The sequence below is a fragment of the Bombina bombina genome, chromosome 6 (genome assembly GCF_027579735.1).
Source record: "Bombina bombina isolate aBomBom1 chromosome 6, aBomBom1.pri, whole genome shotgun sequence".
NCBI lineage: Eukaryota > Metazoa > Chordata > Amphibia > Anura > Bombinatoridae > Bombina > Bombina bombina.
Window position 1 is genome coordinate 736122209 of NC_069504.1, and position 18523 is coordinate 736140731.

At 41.9% G+C, this 18523-nt stretch overlaps 1 protein-coding gene across 1 annotated transcript in view; it reads left to right on the forward strand.

The window, feature by feature from the left end:
* The window catches only part of PIWIL2 (piwi like RNA-mediated gene silencing 2), a 1312150-nt gene that overhangs the window by 37747 nt on the left and 1255880 nt on the right, over positions 1 to 18523 (forward strand). The window contains exons 2-3 of the mRNA XM_053719412.1: positions 16900 to 17010; positions 17164 to 17281. Of these exons, the coding sequence (XP_053575387.1) occupies positions 16900 to 17010; positions 17164 to 17281 (229 nt within the window). The remainder of the gene's footprint in view (positions 1 to 16899; positions 17011 to 17163; positions 17282 to 18523) is intronic.

An 18523-nucleotide genomic window follows, 5' to 3' on the forward strand; every position in this document is an offset into this window, starting at 1 on the left:
CTACCATTGATCCAGGAGGGTCAATATAAGACTACCGAGGACTTAAAGGATGCATATCTACATATCCCTATTCACAGAGATCATCATCAATTCCTCAGATTCGCCTTTCTGGAAAGGCATTACCAGTTCGTGGCCCTTCCCTTCGGGTTGGCCCCGGCACCCGGAATTTTCACAAAGGAGCTAGGGTCCCTTTTGGCGGTTCTAAGACCGCGGGGTATAGCAGTGGTACCATATCTGGACGACATCTTGATTCAGGTGTTGACTTTCCGGCTAGCCAAGTCTCACACGGACATCGTGTTGGCTTTTCTGAGATCTCACGGGTGGAAGGTGAACATTAAAAAGAGTTCTCTCTTCCCTCTCAAAAGAGTTTCCTTCCTAGGGACTCTGAAAGACTCGGTAGAAATGAAAATATTTCTGACAGAGGTCAGAAAATCAAAACTTAACCACTTGCCGAGCTCTTCATTCCATTCCTCAGCCATCAGTGGCTCAATGTATGGAGGTAATAGGACTCATGGTAGCAGCAATGGACATAGTTCCTTTTGCCCGCCTACACCTCAGACCACTGCAACTATGCATGCTCAAACAGTGGAATGGGGATTATGCAGATTTGTCTCCTCTACTGCATCTGGATCAGGAGACTTGAGATTCTCTTCTCTGGTGGTTGTCTCTGGACCACCTGTCTCAGGGAATGTGTTTCCGCAGGCCAGAGTGGCTCATAGTAACAACAGATGCCAGCCTGCTAGGCCTTGTCGCAGTCTAGAACTCCCTGAAAGCACTGGGCTTATGGTCTCGGGACGAAACTCTACTCCCGATAAACATTCTAGATCTGAGAGCGATATTCAATGCGCTTCAGGCATGGCCTCAGCTAGCTGCGGCGAAATTCATCAGATTTCAGTCGGAAAACATCACGACTGTAGCCTATATCAATCATCAAGGAGGAACACGGAGTTCTCTAGCGATGATGGAGGTAACCAAAATAATCCGATGGGCAGAGGATCACTCTTGCCATCTCTCAGCATTCCATATCCCAGGGGTAGAGAACTGGGAGGCGGATTTCCTAAGTCATCAGACTTTTCATCCGGGGGAGTGGGAGCTTCATTCGGAGGTATTTGCCTAGCTGACTATGCTATGGGGCACACCAGAATTGGATCTGATGGCGTCCCGTCAGAATGCCAAACTTCCTTGTTACGGGTCTAGTTCCCAGGATCCCCAGGTGGTACTGATAGATGCTCTAGCAGTGCCCTGGTCCTTCAATCTGGCCTATGTATTTCCACCATTTCCTCTCCTCCCACGTCTGGTTGCCAGAATCAAGCAGGAGAGAGCTTCAGTGATTCTAATAGCGCCTGCGTGGCCACGCAGGACTTGGTATGCAGACCTAGTGGACATGTCATCGGTTCCACCGTGGACTCTGCCAATGAGGCAGGACCTTCTAATCCAAGGTCCATTCACGCATCCAAATCTAATTTCTTTGCGTCTGACTGCTTGGAGATTGAACGCCTGATTCTAGCAAAGCGTGGTTTCTCTTGAGTCGGTTATTGATACCCTGATTCAAGCTAGAAAGCCTGTCACCAGGAAGATCTATCATAAGATTTGGGGCAAATATTTTTATTGGAGTGAATCCAAGGGTTACTCATGGAGTAAGATTAGGATGCCTAGAATATTGTCCTTTCTCCAAGAAGGATTGGAGAAGGGATTATCAGCTAGTTCCTTAAAAGGACAAATATCTGCTTTGTCTATTCTTTTACACAAACGTCTGGCAGATGTCCCAGACATTCAAGCGTTTAGTCAGGCCTTGGTCAGAATCAAGCCTGTATTTAAACCTGTTGCTCCACCATGGAGCCTAAACTTAGTTCTTATTGTTCTTCAAGGGGTTCCGTTTGAACCTATGCTTTCCATAGATATTAACCTTCTATCTTGGAAAGTTTTGTTTTTAGTAGCTATCTCTTCGTCTCGAAGAGTTTCTGAGTTGTCTGCTTTGCAGTGTGATTCCCCTTCCTATTTTTCCATGCAGATAAGGTGGTTTTGCGTACCAAACCTGGGTTTCTTCCTAAGGTTGTTTCTAATAGGAATATCAATCAGGAGATTGTTGTTCCATCACTGTGTCCTAATCCTTCATCAAAGAAGGAACTTCTCTTGCACAATCTTGATGTGGTTCGTGCTTTAAAGTTCTACTTACAAGCAACTAAAGATTTCCGTCAAACATCTTCATTGTTTGTTGTTTATTCTGGTAAACGGAGAGGTCAAAAGGCTACGGCTACCTCTCTTTCCTTTTGGCTGAAAAGCATCATCCGTTTGGCTTATGAGACTGCTGGCCAGCAGCCTCCTGAAAGAATTACTGCTCATTCTACTAGAGCAGTGGCTTCCACATGGGCTTTTAAAAATGAGGCTTCTGTTGAACAGATTTTTAAGGCGGCGACTTGGTCTTCGCTTCATACTTTTTCCAAATTTTACAAATTCGATAATTTTGATTCTTCGGAGGCTTTTTTTTTGGGAGAAAGGTTCTACAAGCAGTGGTGCCTTCCGTTTAAGGTACCTGTCTTGTCCCTCCCTTCATCCGTGTCCTAAAGCTTTGGTATTGGTATCCCACAAGTATGGATGAATCCGTGGACTCGATACATCTTACAAGAGAAAACATAATTTATGCTTACCTGATAAATTTATTTCTCTTGTGCTGTATTGAGTCCACAGCCCGCCCTGTTTATCAGTATATTTTTATTTATCAAACTTCAGTCACCTCTGCACCCTATAGTTTCTCCTTTTTCTTCCTAGCCTTCGGTTGAATGACTGGGGGGGTGGAGCTAAGGGAGGAGCTATATAGACAGCTCTGCTGTGGGTGCTCTCTTTGCCACTTCCTGTTAGGAAGGAGAATATCCCACAAGTATGGATGAATCCGTCGACTCGATACATCACAAGAGAAATAAATTTATCAGGTAAGCATAAATTATGTTTTTGTTGTTTATTCTGGAAAGTGTAGGGGTCAAAAGCTACGGCTACCTCTCTCTCTTTTTGGCTGAAAAGCATCATCCGCCTGGCATATGAGACTGCTGGACAGCAGCCTCCTGAAAAAATGACGGCTTATTCTACTAGAGCTGTGGCTTCCACATGGGCTGCGACTTGGTCCTCCCTTCATACTTTTTACAAATTTTCCAAATTTGATACTTTTGCTTCTTCTGAGGCTATTTTTGGGGGAGAGGTTCTTCAAGCAGTGGTGCCTTCCGTTTAGGTTCCTTTCTTGTCCCTCCCTTTCATCCGTGTCCTAAAAGCTTTGGTATTGGTATCCCACAAGTAAAGATGAAACGCGTGGACTCGGCATATCTTGTAAAAGAAAAGGAAATTTATGCTTACCTGATAAATTGATTTCTTTTACGATATGCCGAGTCCACGGGCCGCCCTCTCATTTTAAGACAGGATTTATTTTATTTTTCAAAACTTCAGTCACCTCTGCACCTTTTAGCTTTTCTTTTCTCTTCCTATGCCTTTGGTCGAATGACTGGGGGGAGGAGTTAGGGGAGGAGCTATGTAACAGCTCTGCTGTGGTGCTCTTTGCTACTTCCTGTTAGCAGGAGGATAAATCCCACAAGTAAGGATGAAACCCGTGGACTCGGCATATCGTAAAAGAAATCAATTTATCAGGTAAGCATAAATTTCTTTTTATACATATTGACTGCTACGGTATGTGTATCTCAATAGGGGCTTGACACTCGGAAAGGCAGCTGTGGCACTTTATATATTTAATATTGGGTGATATAAGTGTGAGTGAAGGGGACCACATGGCTTATTAAAAACCGCTTCCCATGCTGATATGAAGGCAGTTGCTGCAACGTCCATGGTGGGCGGGGCCTATTTCGCGCGCTCAGACGCGCAGTTTTCTTCTCTCTAGAAGGGGCTCTTGCTCCGGTGGGGACTAAAGTTGAATTTCAGTCACCGGATCTTTATTGAGTCAATCTTGAGTACCCTTAGGGCAGGTAGGCGCCACAGCCGAGCTGTGGCGAGGTGCAGGGGCTGTTATCGTTTTTTAAAGTTTATTTTAAAAAGACTCTTTTTAAAGGATTATTTAGCTTTTTCTCATATGCTGCAATACTTTTTGGCATATTTGAACTGTTCAGTGTAATTTTTTAGTGCTTAAAATTTGTTTTGGTGCAGTACAGATAAATTGTTGCGCTTTTATTATTTAAAGGCGCAGAACACTTTTTCTAAAAATTCTTTGAATCAATAAATAAGGTTAAAAACGACTATTGTGGCTATTGCTAGTCTGTTTAACATGTCTGAACTTGAGGAAACTCCTTGTTCTATGTGTTTAGAGGCCATTGTGGAACCCCCTATTACTTTGTGTATCTCTTGTACTGAAAAGTCCTTACAATGTCAGAAACATATTTTATGTAAAGAAAGTGTGCCTAAGGATGATTCTCATTCTGAAGAGAATCAGGATATGCCGCCAAATTCTCCCCAAGTGTCACAACCTTTAACGCCCACCCAAGCGACGCCGAGTTCCTCAACCGCATCTAATTCATTAACTCTGCAGGATATGGCTGCAGTTATGTCAACTACCCTTACAGAGGTATTATCTAAGTTACCAGTGTTTCAGGGCAAACGCAGTAGGATAGGAATCAATGTGAATACTGAGTACTCTGATGCTTTGTTGGCTATTTCCGATGTACCCTCACAGGGATCTGAGTTGGGGGTCAGGGAACTTTTGTCTGAGGGAGAACTTTCAGAATCTTGAAGTGTGTTGCCTCAGACAGATTCGGACATCATGTCCTTTAAATTTAAGCTGGAACACCTCCGCCTGTTACTTAGGGAGGTCTTAGCGAGTCTGGATGACTGTTACCCTATTATGGTAACACCAGAGAAATTGTGTAAGATGGACAAATATCTGGAAGTTCCCGCTTACACTGATGTTTTTCCAGTTCCCAAGAGAATTTCGGAGATTATCAAGAAGGAATGGGAAGACCGGGTATACCGTTCTCTCCTCCTAATTTTAAGAAAATGTATCCCATATCAGACACCATTCGGGACTCTTGGCAAACTGTCCCTAAGGTGGAGGGAGCTATATCTACCCTGGCTAAGCGTACAACTATTCCTATTGAGGACAGCTGTGCTTTCAAAGACCCTATGGATAGCAATTTAGAGGGTCTTCTAAAGAAATTATTTATTCATCAGAGTTTCCTTTTACAACCGACAGCCTGTATTGTTCCAGTTACTACTGCAGCGGCTTTCTGGTTTGATGCCTTAGAAGAGTCTCTTAAGATTGAGACCCCTTTAGAGGATATTTTAGATAGGCTCTCAAGCTAGCTAATACTTTTATCACAGATGCCGCCTTTCAAATTGCTAAGCTGGCGGCTAAAATGCAGGATTTGCAAATTTAGCGCTTAGAGCGTTATGGTTAAATTCGTGGACTGCCGATGTGTCATCTAAGTCAAAGCTCTTGGCTATTCCTTTCAAGGGTAAGACCCTATTCGGGCCTGAGCTGAAGGAAATCATTTCTGACATTGCTGGATGTCAATGATAAGTCTGTTAAGATGAAGGTTAAACAAAATAATTTTCGTTCCTTTCGGAACTTTAATGGAGTACCCTCTTCTTCCTCTTCTTCCACAAAACAGGAAGGGAATTTTGCTCAGGCCAAGTCTGTCTGGAGACCCAACCAGGCTTGGAACAAGGGTAAACAACCCAAGAAGCCCGCTGCTGCTACCAAGACAGCATGAAGGGGCGGCCCCCGATCCGGGACCGGATCTAGTAGGGGACAGACTTTCTCTCTTTGCCCATGCTTGGGCAAGAGATGTGCAGGACCCCTGGGCACTGGAAATCGTGACCCACGGGTATCAACTCGAATTCAAAAGTTTTCTCCTTCACGATTGTCTGTAGACCAGATAAAAAGAGAGGCGTTCTTACTTTGTTTACAAGACCTCTCTACTATGGGAGTAATTCGTCCCGTTCCACGACTAGATCAGGGATAGGGGTTTTACTCAAATTTCTTCGTGGTTCCCAAAAAAGAGGGAACGTTCAGACCTATTTTAGATCTCAAGAGTCTAAACAAGTTTCTCAGAGTCACATCTTTCAAGATGGAGACTATCCATACATTTTACCAATGATCCAGGAGGGTCAATATATGACTACCGTGGACTTGAAGGATGCATATTTTCATATTCCTATCCACAAGAATCATCATCAGTACCTAAGGTTTGCCTTCCTGGACAAACATTTTCAGTTTGTGTATCTTCCCTTCGGGTTGGCCACAGCACCCAGGATCTTCACGAAGGTTCTAGGGTCCCTTCTGGCGGTTCTCAGGCCGCGAGGCTTAGCAGTGGCGCCTTTTCTGGACAATATTTTGATTCAGGCGTCGACTTATCATCTAACAAAGTCTCATACAGGCACAGTGTTGTCCGTTCTGAGATCTCACGGATGGAAGGTGAATCTAGAAAAAAATTAACTAATTCCACAGACAAAGGTTCCCTTCTTGGGAACTCTGATAGATTCTATAGCCATGAAGATTTTTCTGACGGAGGTCAGAAAGTCAAAGATTCTAAATACATGCCGAGGCTTTCAGTCCAATCCTCGGCCATCGGTGGCTCAGTGGCGCCAGTCTACTAGGCTGGGGTGCAGTCTGAAATTCCCTGAAGGCTCAGGGTGTATGGACTCAGGTGGAGTCTCTACTTCCAATCAATATTCTGGAATTGAGAGCAATATTCAATGCGCTTCAGGCGTGGCCTCAGTTGGCTTCAGCCAAATTCATCAGATTCCAGTCAGACAACATCACGACCGTGGCTTACATCAATCATCATGGAGGAACAAGGAGTTCCTTAGCGATGACAGAAGTATCCAAGATTATTCGATGGGCAGAGACCCATTCTTGTTATCTGTCAGCAATCTACATCCCAGAAGTGGACAACTGGGAAACAGACTTTTTAAGCCGACAGGCTTTTCATCCTGGAGAGTGGGAACTCCATCCGGAGGTATTTGCCTCACTGATTCTCCGATGGGGCAGAATGGAATTGGATCTGATGGCGTCTAGACAGAATGCCAAGCTCCCAAGATACAGATACAGGTCGAGGGATCCTCACGCCGAATTGATAGATGCCTTGGTCTTTCAACCTAGCTTATGTGTTTCCACCGTTTTCTCTCCTTCCCCGGGTGATTGCTCGGATCAAACAGGAGAGAGCTTCAGTAATTCTAATTGCGCCTGCGTGGCCACGCAGGACTTGGTATGCAGATCTAGTGGACATGTCCTCTCTGCCTCTGTGGAATCTTCCAGTGAGACAAGACCTTCTCATTCAAGGTCCTTTCCAACATCCAAATCTAGTTTCTCTATAGCTGACTGCTTGGAGATTGAACGCTTGATTTTATCTAAGCGGGGTTTCTCTGATTTGGTCATCAATACTTTGATTCAGGCACGTAAGCCTGTCACCAGAAAGATCTATCATAAGATATGGCGTAAATATCGTTTTTAGTGTGAATCCAAGAGCTACTCATGGAGTAAAGTTACGATTCCCAGGATTCTTTTCTCCAAGAAGGATTGGAGAAAGGTTTATCAGCGAGTTCCTTAAAGGGACAAATTTCTGCCTTGTCAATTTTGCTACACAAACGTTTGGTAGATGTTCCAGATGTTCAGTCTTTTTGTCAGGCTCTAACCAGAATTAAGTCTGTATTTAGACTTATTGCTCCACCCTGGAGTTTGAATTTAGTTCTTAATGTTCTTCAAGGGGTTCCGTTTGAACCCATGCATTCCATAGATATTAAGTTACTATCTTGGAAAGTTTTGTTTTTGGTTGCTATTTCTTCTGCTCGTAGAGTTTCTGAGCTTTCAGCATTACAATGTGATTCACCTTATCTTATCTTCCATTCTGATAAGGTGGTTTTACGTACGAAACCTGGTTTCCTTCCTAAGGTTGTTTCTAATAAGAATATTAATTAGGAAATCGTTGTTCCTTCATTATGTCCTAACCCTTTTTCTAAGAATGAGCGTATGTTGCATAACCTCTACGTGGTCCGTGCCCTGAAGTTTTACTTGCAGGCGACTAAGGATTTCCGTCAATCATCTTCATTATTCATTGTTTTTTCTGGAAAGAGTAGGGGTCAGAAAGCTACGGCTACCTCCCTTTCTTTTTGGCTGAAGAGTATCATCCGTCTGGCTTACGAGACTGCTGGACAGCAGCCTCCTGAAAGAATTACGGCTCATTCTACTAGGGCTGTGGCTTCCTCATGGGCATTTAAAAACGATGCTTCTTTTGAACAGATTTGCAAGGCTGCGACTTGGTCGTCTCTTCATACTTTTTCCAAATTTTACAAATTTGATATTTTTGCTTCTTCTGAGGCTGGTTTTGGGAGAAAGGTTCTTCAAGCAGTGGTGCCTTCTGTTTAGGTTCCTGTCTTGTCCCTCCCTTTCATCCGTTTCCTGTAGCTTTGGTATTGGTATCCCACAAGTAAGGATGAAATCTGTGGACTTGTCATATCTTGTAGAAGAAAAGTAAATGTATGCTTACCTGATAAATTAATTTCTTCTACGATATGACGAGTCCACGGCCCTCCCTGTCATTTTTAAGACAGATTTAAATCATATATTTTTTTTTATAAACTTCAGTCACCTCTGCACCTTTGGCTTTTCCTTTCTCTCCTAACTTCGGTCGAATGACTGGAGGTGGAGGGAAGGGAGGAGCTACTCTGCTGTGGTGCTTTTTGCCACTTCCTGTTAGCAGGAGGATAAATCCCACAAGTAAGGATGAAATCCGTGGACTCGTCATATCGTAGAAGAAATTAATTTATCAGGTAAGCATAAATTTACTTTCTTCTATAAAGGTAAGACGAGTCCACTGATTCATCCTTTACTTGTGGGATACTATCCTTCCCTACAGGATGTGGCAAAGAGCACCACAGCAGAGCTGTCTATATAGCTCCTCCCTTAGCTCCACCCCCCAGTCATTCTCTTTGCCTACTCTAAGTACTAGGAACTGTAAAGTGAAAGAGGTGATAAAATATTAGTTTTTAATTTTTTCAACAAGAGTTTTTTATTTTAAATGGTACCGGTGTGTACTATTTACTCTCAGGCAGCAGATGGATGAAGACTGCTGCCTGGAGGATGATGATCTTAGCATTTGTAACTAAGGTCCATTGCTGTTCCCACAGAGGCTGAGGAGTACAGGAAACTTCAGTGTGAGGAACGGTTTCATGCTATGCAGCAATGAGGTATGTTCAGTCATATTTTTCTGGAGAGACTGTGTATTTCAGAAAGGCTGACATTATACCCAGGAGGGTAAGGGTAAGCAGTGATCCTAGAGCTAAAAGAAGGGCATTACTTAGCTTGCATATGGGGCCAGTTTCTAATATGGTTGACACTAATTCAAATTTTTGTGAGCAAACGTTTTTTTGTTGATTGGGAGTGCTTTAACGTTTTTGTGGGCAATAAACGTTTTTGGGCAATTTTATTAGGGAACACATGGCTTAATTTTCGGGTCTTAGAACCCACATGGCAAGTTATAACCGCTCTGGTGCGGTTCTTTAAGGCTGAGGAAACATCGAGTGAGATGGGCGGGGCCCTTTTTCGCGCCTCAGATGTGCAGTTAGTTTTGTCAGTAAGCAGCAAGCTGTAACTCCTGAGGGCCCTGGTGTATGTTTTGGGCCAAATCGAAGCTTTTACACCACACTTTCAATCCCTGAGGGCAGGTAGGGCCACAGCAGGGCTGTGGCAAGGTGCTGAGAGTGTTTTTTTCCGGATCTGGGCTATTTTCGATCTGGTTTGGTAATTAAGGGGTTAATTGTTAATATTTTTTGTGGTGCAATCTTAACTAACTATAGTCTGATTCAGGAAATATGTTCCCTCAGACAGATTCAGATATGACGGCTTTTAAATTTAAACTAGAACACCTCCGCTTATTGCTCAGGTAGGTTTTAGCGACTCTGGATGATTGTGACCCTTTTGTAGTTCCAGAGAAATTGTGTAAAATGGACAGATTCCTAGAGGTTCCTGCCTACACTGATGTTTTTCCGGTCCCTAAGAGGATTTCGGAAATTGTTACTAAGGAGTGGGATAGACCAGGTATTCCGTTCGCTCCCCCTCCTACTTTAAAGAAAATGTTTCCCATATCTGACGCCGTGCAGGACTCGTGGCAGACGGTCCCTAAGGTGGAGGGAGCTATTTCTACCCTGGCTAAGCGTACAACTATACCTATCGAGGACAGTTGTGCTTTCAAAGATCCTATGGATAAAAAATTAGACGGTCTTCTGAAGAAAATATTTGTACACCAAGGTTTTCTTCTCCAACCTATAGCGTGCATTGTTCCTGTAACTACTGCAGCGTCCTTTTGGTTCGAGGCTCTGGAAGAGGCTCTTCAGTTTGAGACCCCATTAGATGATATTCTGGATAGAATTAGGGCTCTCAAGCTAGCTAATTCTTTCATTACAGATGCCGCTTTTCAATTGGCTAAATTAGCGGTGAAGAATTCAGGTTTTGCCATTTTAGTGCGTAGAGCGTTATGGCTTAAGTCCTGGTCTACTGATGTGTCATCAAAATCTAAGCTTTTAGCCATCCCTTTCAAGGGTAAGACCCTATTCGGGCCTGAACTGAATGAGATAATTTCAGACATCACTGCAGGGAAAGGCCATGCTCTTCCTCAGGATAAGACGAATAAGATGAGGACCAAACAAAATAATTTTCGTTCCTTTCGGAACTTCAAGGGTGGTCCCGCTTCCTCTTCCCCTGCCGCAAAGCAAGAGGGGAAATTTGCTCAATCCAAGTCAGTCTGGTGACCTAACCAGACTTGGAACAAGGGTAAACAGGCCAAAAAGCCTGCTGCTGCCACCAAGACAGCATGAAGTGGTAGCCCCCGATCCGGGACCGGATCTAGTAGGGGGCAGACTTTCTCTCTTCGCTCAGGCTTGGGTAAGAGACGTTCAGGACTCCTGGGCTTTAGAAATAGTAACCCAGGGGTATCTTCTAGATTTCAAAGATTCTCCCCCAAGGGGGAGATTTCATCCTTCTCAATTGTCTATAAACCAGACAAAAAGAGAGGCGTTCTTACGCTGTGTAGAAGACCTATATACCATGGGGGTGATCTGTCCAGTTCCGAAAACAGAACAGGGGCAAGGGTTCTACTCCAATCTGTTTGTGGTTCCCAAAAAAGAGGGAACCTTCAGACCAATTTTTAGATCTCAAGATCCTAAACAAATTCCTCAGAGTCCCATCCATCAAGATGGATACCATTCAGACTTTTTTACCAATGATCCAGGAGGGTCAATATATGACCACCGTGGACCTAAAGGATGCATATCTACACATCCCTATCCACAAAGATCATCACCAGTTCCTCAGGTTCGCCTTTCTGGACAAACATTACCAGTTTGTGGCTCTTCCCTTCGGGTTGGCCACAGCTCACAGAATTTTCACAAGGGTGCTAGGGTCCCTTCTGGCGGTTCTAAGGCCGCGGGGCATAGCAGTGGCGCCTTATCTGGACGATATCTTAATTCAGGCGTCAACTTACCAACTAGCCAAATCTCACATGGACATCGTGTTGGCTTTTCGAAGGTCTCACGGGTGGAAGGTGAACGTACAAAAGAGTTCACTTATCCCTCTCTCAAGAGTTCCTTTCCTGGGAACTCTGATAGATTCGGTGGACATGAAATTTTTTTTGACGGAAGTCAGGAAATCAAAGATTTTATCCATCTGCCGAGCTCTTAATTCCATTCCTCGCCCGTCAGTGGCTCAGTGTATGGAGGTAATCGGCTTAATGGTAGCAGCAATAGATATAGTTCCGTTTGCTCGCTTGCATCTCAGACCACTGCAACTTTGCATGCTCAAACAGTGGAATGGGGATTATGCAGATTTATCTCCTCAGATAAATCTGGACCAAGAGACCAGAGACTCTCTTCTTTGGTGATTGTCACAGGATCATCTGTCCAAAGGAATGTTTCCCTGCAGCCCAGCGTTGTTCATAGTGACGACGGACGCCAGCCTATTGGGCTGGGGTGCAGTCTGGAATTCCCTGAAAGCACAGGGATTGCGGACTCAGAAGGAGGCTCTCCTCCCGATAAATATTCTAGAACTGAGAGCGATATTCAACGCGCTTCAGGCGTGGTCTCAGCTGGCTTCGGCCAGATTCATAAGATTCCAGTCGTACAATATCACGACTGTAGCATATATCAATCATCAGGGGGGAACAGAGTTCTCTAGCGATGATAGAGGTTACCAAAATAATTTGATGGGCGGAGACTCACTCTTGCCATCTATCAGCAATCTATATCCCAGGAGTGGAGAACTGGGAAGCGGATTTTCTAAGTCGTCAGACTTTTCACCCGGGGGTGTGGGAACTCCATCCGGAGTTGTTTGTACAATTGATTTGGCATCCGGGGGATTGCGAACTCCATCTGGAGGTGTTTGCGAAATTGATTCATCAGTGGGGCACACCGGAATTGGATCTGATGGCGTCTCATAAGAATACCAAACTTCCTTGTTACGGGTCTAGGTCAAGAGATCCTCAGGCAGTACTAATAGATGCTCTAGCAGTACCCTGGTCGTTCAACCTGGCTTATGTGTTTCCACCATTTCCTCTCCTTCCTCGTTTGATTGCCAGAATCAAACAGGAGAGTGCTTCGGTGATTTTGATAGCACCTGCGTGGCCATGTCATACATTGAAACTATGCACTTTTTCTGAATGTCAGAAGGACACCGTCTTGTGAACAAATGTATGAGGACTTTTACTGCTGTAGAAGCATTGAATGAATGTGAGAGACAGATAAGAAGCTGAATTGTCTTTATCCTTCCCTGAAAATTGCATCTTTGGAGTTTATTTTAACATCAGGTCTGACATTTAACAAGTGTGTCTAACGTTGTGAAATGCAACATTTTGGAGTGCTGATTGAATGACAGCAGCGCAGTTTAACCTTGTACAGCAATTAAATTGATGACCTGAGCTGTAAATGTGTGTTGCTACTCCTCTCAGTGGCATGTGATCTTGTACAAGTAATACAGACATCTATAGCGTCACATCAGGGACAGTTCATACCAAGACAGTAAAGCAAAGCTCCAAGAGGCAACAAGCACAGGAAGTTTCCTAGAGAGACCAGTACAGAGGGACCCACATCTCCTTCTACTCCAAGAGGCAGTCGAATAACACAGATCATACCATCCAGGATTCACCAACCACCAGATACATCCTCCAATGCGGCAAACCTACCTCATACGATTGGGGTAACTTTTGGTAAGGGTATCTAATACATTTCTACTACACTTGGATCTCACCACTCTGTTCTTCAATCAAAGACTATATATATATATATATATATATATATATATTATATCGAGAGAGAGAGAGAGAGAGAGATGAGTAGAATGTGCCCACTCAGTGTAAATGAGTGGAGACAAGCGTTACTCCTATGAATGCGCTAGTTGGTACAAATATTTAGCAATAGACTAAGTCTATGTAAAATATAAGAAGATAAGAAACAAAGGGTAAACAGCGCTTATAGATATTCCTAAATATAGTATATGGTATGAGTCTCAGGGGTAAAAATAAACAATAGGTATATATATATATATATATATATTATATATATAGTCTTTGATTGAAGAACAGAGTGGTGAGATCCAAGTGTAGTAGAAATGTATTAGATACCCTTACCAAAAGTTACCCCAATCGTATGAGGTAAGTTTGCCGCATTGGAGGATGTATCTGGTGGTTGGTGAATCCTGGATGGTATGATCTGTGTTATTCGACTGCCTCTTGGAGTAGAAGGAGATGTGGGTCCCTCTGTACTGGTCTCTCTAGGAAACTTCCTGTGCTTGTTGCCTCTTGGAGCTTTGCTTTACTGTCTTGGTATGAACTGTCCCTGATGTGACGCTATAGATGTCTGTATTACTTGTACAAGATCACATGCCACTGAGAGGAGTAGCAACACACATTTACAGCTCAGGTCATCAATTTAATTGCTGTACAAGGTTAAACTGTGCTGCTGTCATTAAATCAGCACTCCAAAATGTTGCATTTCACAACGTTAGACACACTTGTAAAATGTCAGACCTGATGTTAAAATAAACTCCAAAGATGCAATTTTCAGGGAAAGGATAAAGACAATTCAGCTTCTTATCTGTCTCTCACATTCATTCAATGCTTCTACAGCAGTAAAAGTCCTCATACATTGAAACTATGCACTTTTTCTGAATGTCAGAAGGACACCGTCTTGTGAACAAATGTATGAGGACTTTTACTGCTGTAGAAGCATTGAATGAATGTGAGAGACAGATAAGAAGCTGAATTGTCTTTATCCTTCCCTGAAAATTGCATCTTTGGAGTTTATTTTAACATCAGGTCTGACATTTAACAAGTGTGTCTAACGTTGTGAAATGCAACATTTTGGAGTGCTGATTGAATGACAGCAGCGCAGTTTAACCTTGTACAGCAATTAAATTGATGACCTGAGCTGTAAATGTGTGTTGCTACTCCTCTCAGTGGCATGTGATCTTGTACAAGTAATACAGACATCTATAGCGTCACATCAGGGACAGTTCATACCAAGACAGTAAAGCAAAGCTCCAAGAGGCAACAAGCACAGGAAGTTTCCTAGAGAGACCAGTACAGAGGGACCCACATCTCCTTCTACTCCAAGAGGCAGTCGAATAACACAGATCATACCATCCAGGATTCACCAACCACCAGATACATCCTCCAATGCGGCAAACCTACCTCATACGATTGGGGGTAACTTTTGGTAAGGGTATCTAATACATTTCTACTACACTTGGATCTCACCACTCTGTTCTTCAATCAAAGACTATATATATATATATATATATATATATATATACATATTTTTTATTTTTACCCCTGAGACTCATACCATATACTATATTTAGGAATATCTATAAGCGCTGTTTACCCTTTGTTTCATATATATATATATATAAATATATATATATATATATATATATATATATATATAAATATATATATATATATATATATATACACATACACAGGTGGCCCTCGGTTTACAACGGTTCAATTTGCACCGTTTCAGAATAACAACCTTTTTTTTCAGTCATGTGACTGCTATTGAAAAGCATTGAGAAACAGTGCATTGATTAAAATAGCCAGTAGGTGGAGCTGTCCGCTTGTGTTGCAGGAAAGATATGCAAGCCAAGCAAGCTAAAATTAAAGGGACAGTCTAGTCAAAAGTAAACTTTCATGATTCAGATAGGGCATGCAATTTTAAACAACTTTCCTATTTACTTTTATCATCAAATTTGCTTTGTTGCCTTGGTGGTATTTTTGAAAAATTAACCTAGCTATGCTCAAACTGATTTCTAAACAGTTGAAAACTGCCTCCTAGTTCAGAGCATTTTGAAAGTTTTTCACAGTTAGACTGTGCTAGTTCACGTGTCATATAGATAACATTGTGCTCACTCCCGTGAAGTTATTTAGGAGTCTTCACTGATTGACTACACTGCATGTCTGTCAAAGGCACTTAGATAAGGAGGCTGTCTGCAAAGGCTTAGATACAAGGTAATCACAGAGGTAAAAAGTATATTAATATAACTGTTGGTTATGCAAAAATGGGGAATGGGTAATAAAGGGATTATCTATCTTTTTAAATAAGAAAATATTTGGTGTAGACTGTCCCTTTAATTAGTTTTACCAGAACAGAGCTATCGAGCATCTTGCAAAGGAACAACATCTTTCTGTCTATATATCAGTCCAGATTGGAATGCATAGAAAGAACTGTTTGCAAAGAAATGCAAGTAAAGTCTGTGTTGTGTGATTTATTAGGTTTATAATGCTGTTTAGCAAATGTTTTTGTTCATTTAACTTAGTTTAATTATATATTCTGTGTTGTGTGATTATTTTATTAGGTTTATAATGCTGTTTAGCATTTAAAGTCTTCATTTCAAAGCTTTAAAAATAATGTATTAGGTGTTACTTATGACAATTTTGAGAGGGTCCTGGAACCTAACTCCCTCACTTCCCATTGACTTACATTATAAATTGGGTTTCAATTTACAACGGTTTCGATTTACAACCATTCCTTCTGGAACCTAACCCCGGCGTAAACTGAGGGCTACCTGTGTGTATGTATATGTGTGATATATATATATATATATATATATATATATATATATAGTATATATATATATATATATAGTGCCAAACCATAGCTGAGAGTGTCTTAAGTAATGACAACATACTTACCAAAAGACACCCATCCACATATAGCACATAGCCAAACCAGTACTGAAACAGTTATCAGTAGAGGTAATGGTATATGAGTATATCGTCGATCTGAAAAGGGAGGTAGGAGATGAATCTCTACAACCTATAACAGAGAACCTATGAAATAGATCTCCCATGAGGAAAGCCATTGCATTCAATAGGTGATACTCCCTTCACATCCCTCTGACATTCACTGTACTCTGAGAGGAACCGGGCTTCAAAATGCTGAGAAGCGCATATCAACGTAGAATCTAAGCACAAACTTACTTCACCACCTCCATAGGAGGCAAAGTGTGTAAAACTGAATTGTGGGTGTGGAGAGGGGTGTATTTATAGGCATTTTAAGGTTTGGGAAACTTTGCCCCTCCTGGTAGGAATGTATATCCCATACGTCACTAGCTCATGGACTCTTGCCAATTACATGAAAGAAAAATGTATATATTTTTTTTGGTAGCTACTTTTCTTTGCAATGCATTTTAATTTTATAATTTCTTGATAGTTCCAGAGATTGAGAAGTATTGATAAATTGTATTGCTTATTTTAGTGCAAATATGTTTCTTAAACATGCTTTATTATTTAAGGTCATGCAAGACATCTAAAGCTTTATGTTATGATTTTTTTTTATAAATACTAAGAATTTTAGGTTATAAACTTGATTTGATTTACAGCTGATGTGTAATCCTTTTTTCCCTTTTTTTTTTCTTTACAGTGAGCCTTTAATAAAGCAGGGCAGTAAAGGGACCTCAAGTGCATTGGGTCTGAACTTGATAAGGATCAATTGCAAGAATGAAGCTGTGTATCAGTATCATGTCTCATTTACGTGAGCTTCTGTTTTACTTTCATTCTCTTTTTCTTAAAACTTCTGAATAGTTGCCTCTTCTCTTATTGTGTATCTCCCTTTCTCTCTCTATTCATCCCTTCATTTTTTTCACCTATATTATTTATTCTGTTTTAATTTCTTGTTTTTTCATAGTCCTAATGTGGAGTGTCGTAATATGCGATTCGGGATGATGAAAGATCACCGGACAGTGACAGGCGAAGCAACTGCATTTGATGGCTCAATTCTCTATTTGCCAGTCAAGTTAAAACCGGTATTATAAAACTTTCATTCACATATCCTTACTTTTGAATGAAGTTTCTCTGACATTTTTTCCTATTTATAGCAATCCCAGTCAGCTACATTTCATGAATACATGGAATACTGTTGCTGTTGTAATGCTTTGCATATTTAAAATAAACAAAAATTACATTACATACACACTATGATTAAAATGTAATGTTGACAATCACCCTTTCTTTTCTCCTACATTGGTGTATCTGGTCCACGGCTTCATCCTTACTTGTGGGATATTCTCAATCCCTACAGGAAGTGGCAAAGAGAGCACACAGCAAAGCTGTCCATATAGCTCCCCTCAGGCTCCGCCCCCCAGTCATTCTCTTTGCCGCTCTAACTAGTAGCATCTCCCCGGGGGTGGTAAAGAGTATGTGGTGTTAGTTGTAGTTTTTTATTTCTTCTATCAAGAGTTTGTTATTTTAAAATAGTGCCGGCTTGTACTATTTACTCTGCAGCAGAAAGTGAAGAAGATTTCTGCTAAAGACTATGATTTTAGCACCAGTAACTAAAATCCATTGCTGTTCCCACGCAGGACTGTTGAAACCAGATAACATCAGTTGGGGGGAACAGTTTGCAGGCTTAACTGCTTCAGGTATGATCAGTCATTTTTTGCTAACGAGACCGCAGTAATGCTAGAAGACCGGTCAGAAAATTCACTCTGGATAGGTAAGCCATTGTTATTAGATTCAGCAAATAAAAAGGATGGCTTTATTTTAAGGGCTTATGCTGGTTGACACTATTATGGGCTAATCGATTGCTTTTTAGCAAGTTTTCAACTTAAATAGGTGTTTTTTTTTTATCAACTTAAAACACTTTTGGGGATTAATTTGCGCCTGGCACTTAGTTGGACACCTAATCTAGTCAGAAAGGCCCCTCCACTCTGGTATGCAGAGGAAGGAAGCCTCATTTTCGCGCCTCAATTGTGCACTTGTTTTGACTAGCCAGTACATGCAGCTTCACTGTGTAGTCCGGAGGCATCAGGAAGGGCTCCAGGGAGGCTCATATTACTTACCAAAATAACCCTAAGGAAGGTAAAAGCCACAGGGCAAGCTGTGCAGAGTACTGTAGTGTGTTTAACCGGTTAACTGCTGTTATTAGCTCCGGTTTGGGCATTAGAGGGTTAATTGGTCTGAAAATTTGGTGTGCAACCTTTTCAAAGCATTATGACACTGTGGTGAAAATTTCATAAAAAATCGGATGTGTTTTTGATGGTTTTTTT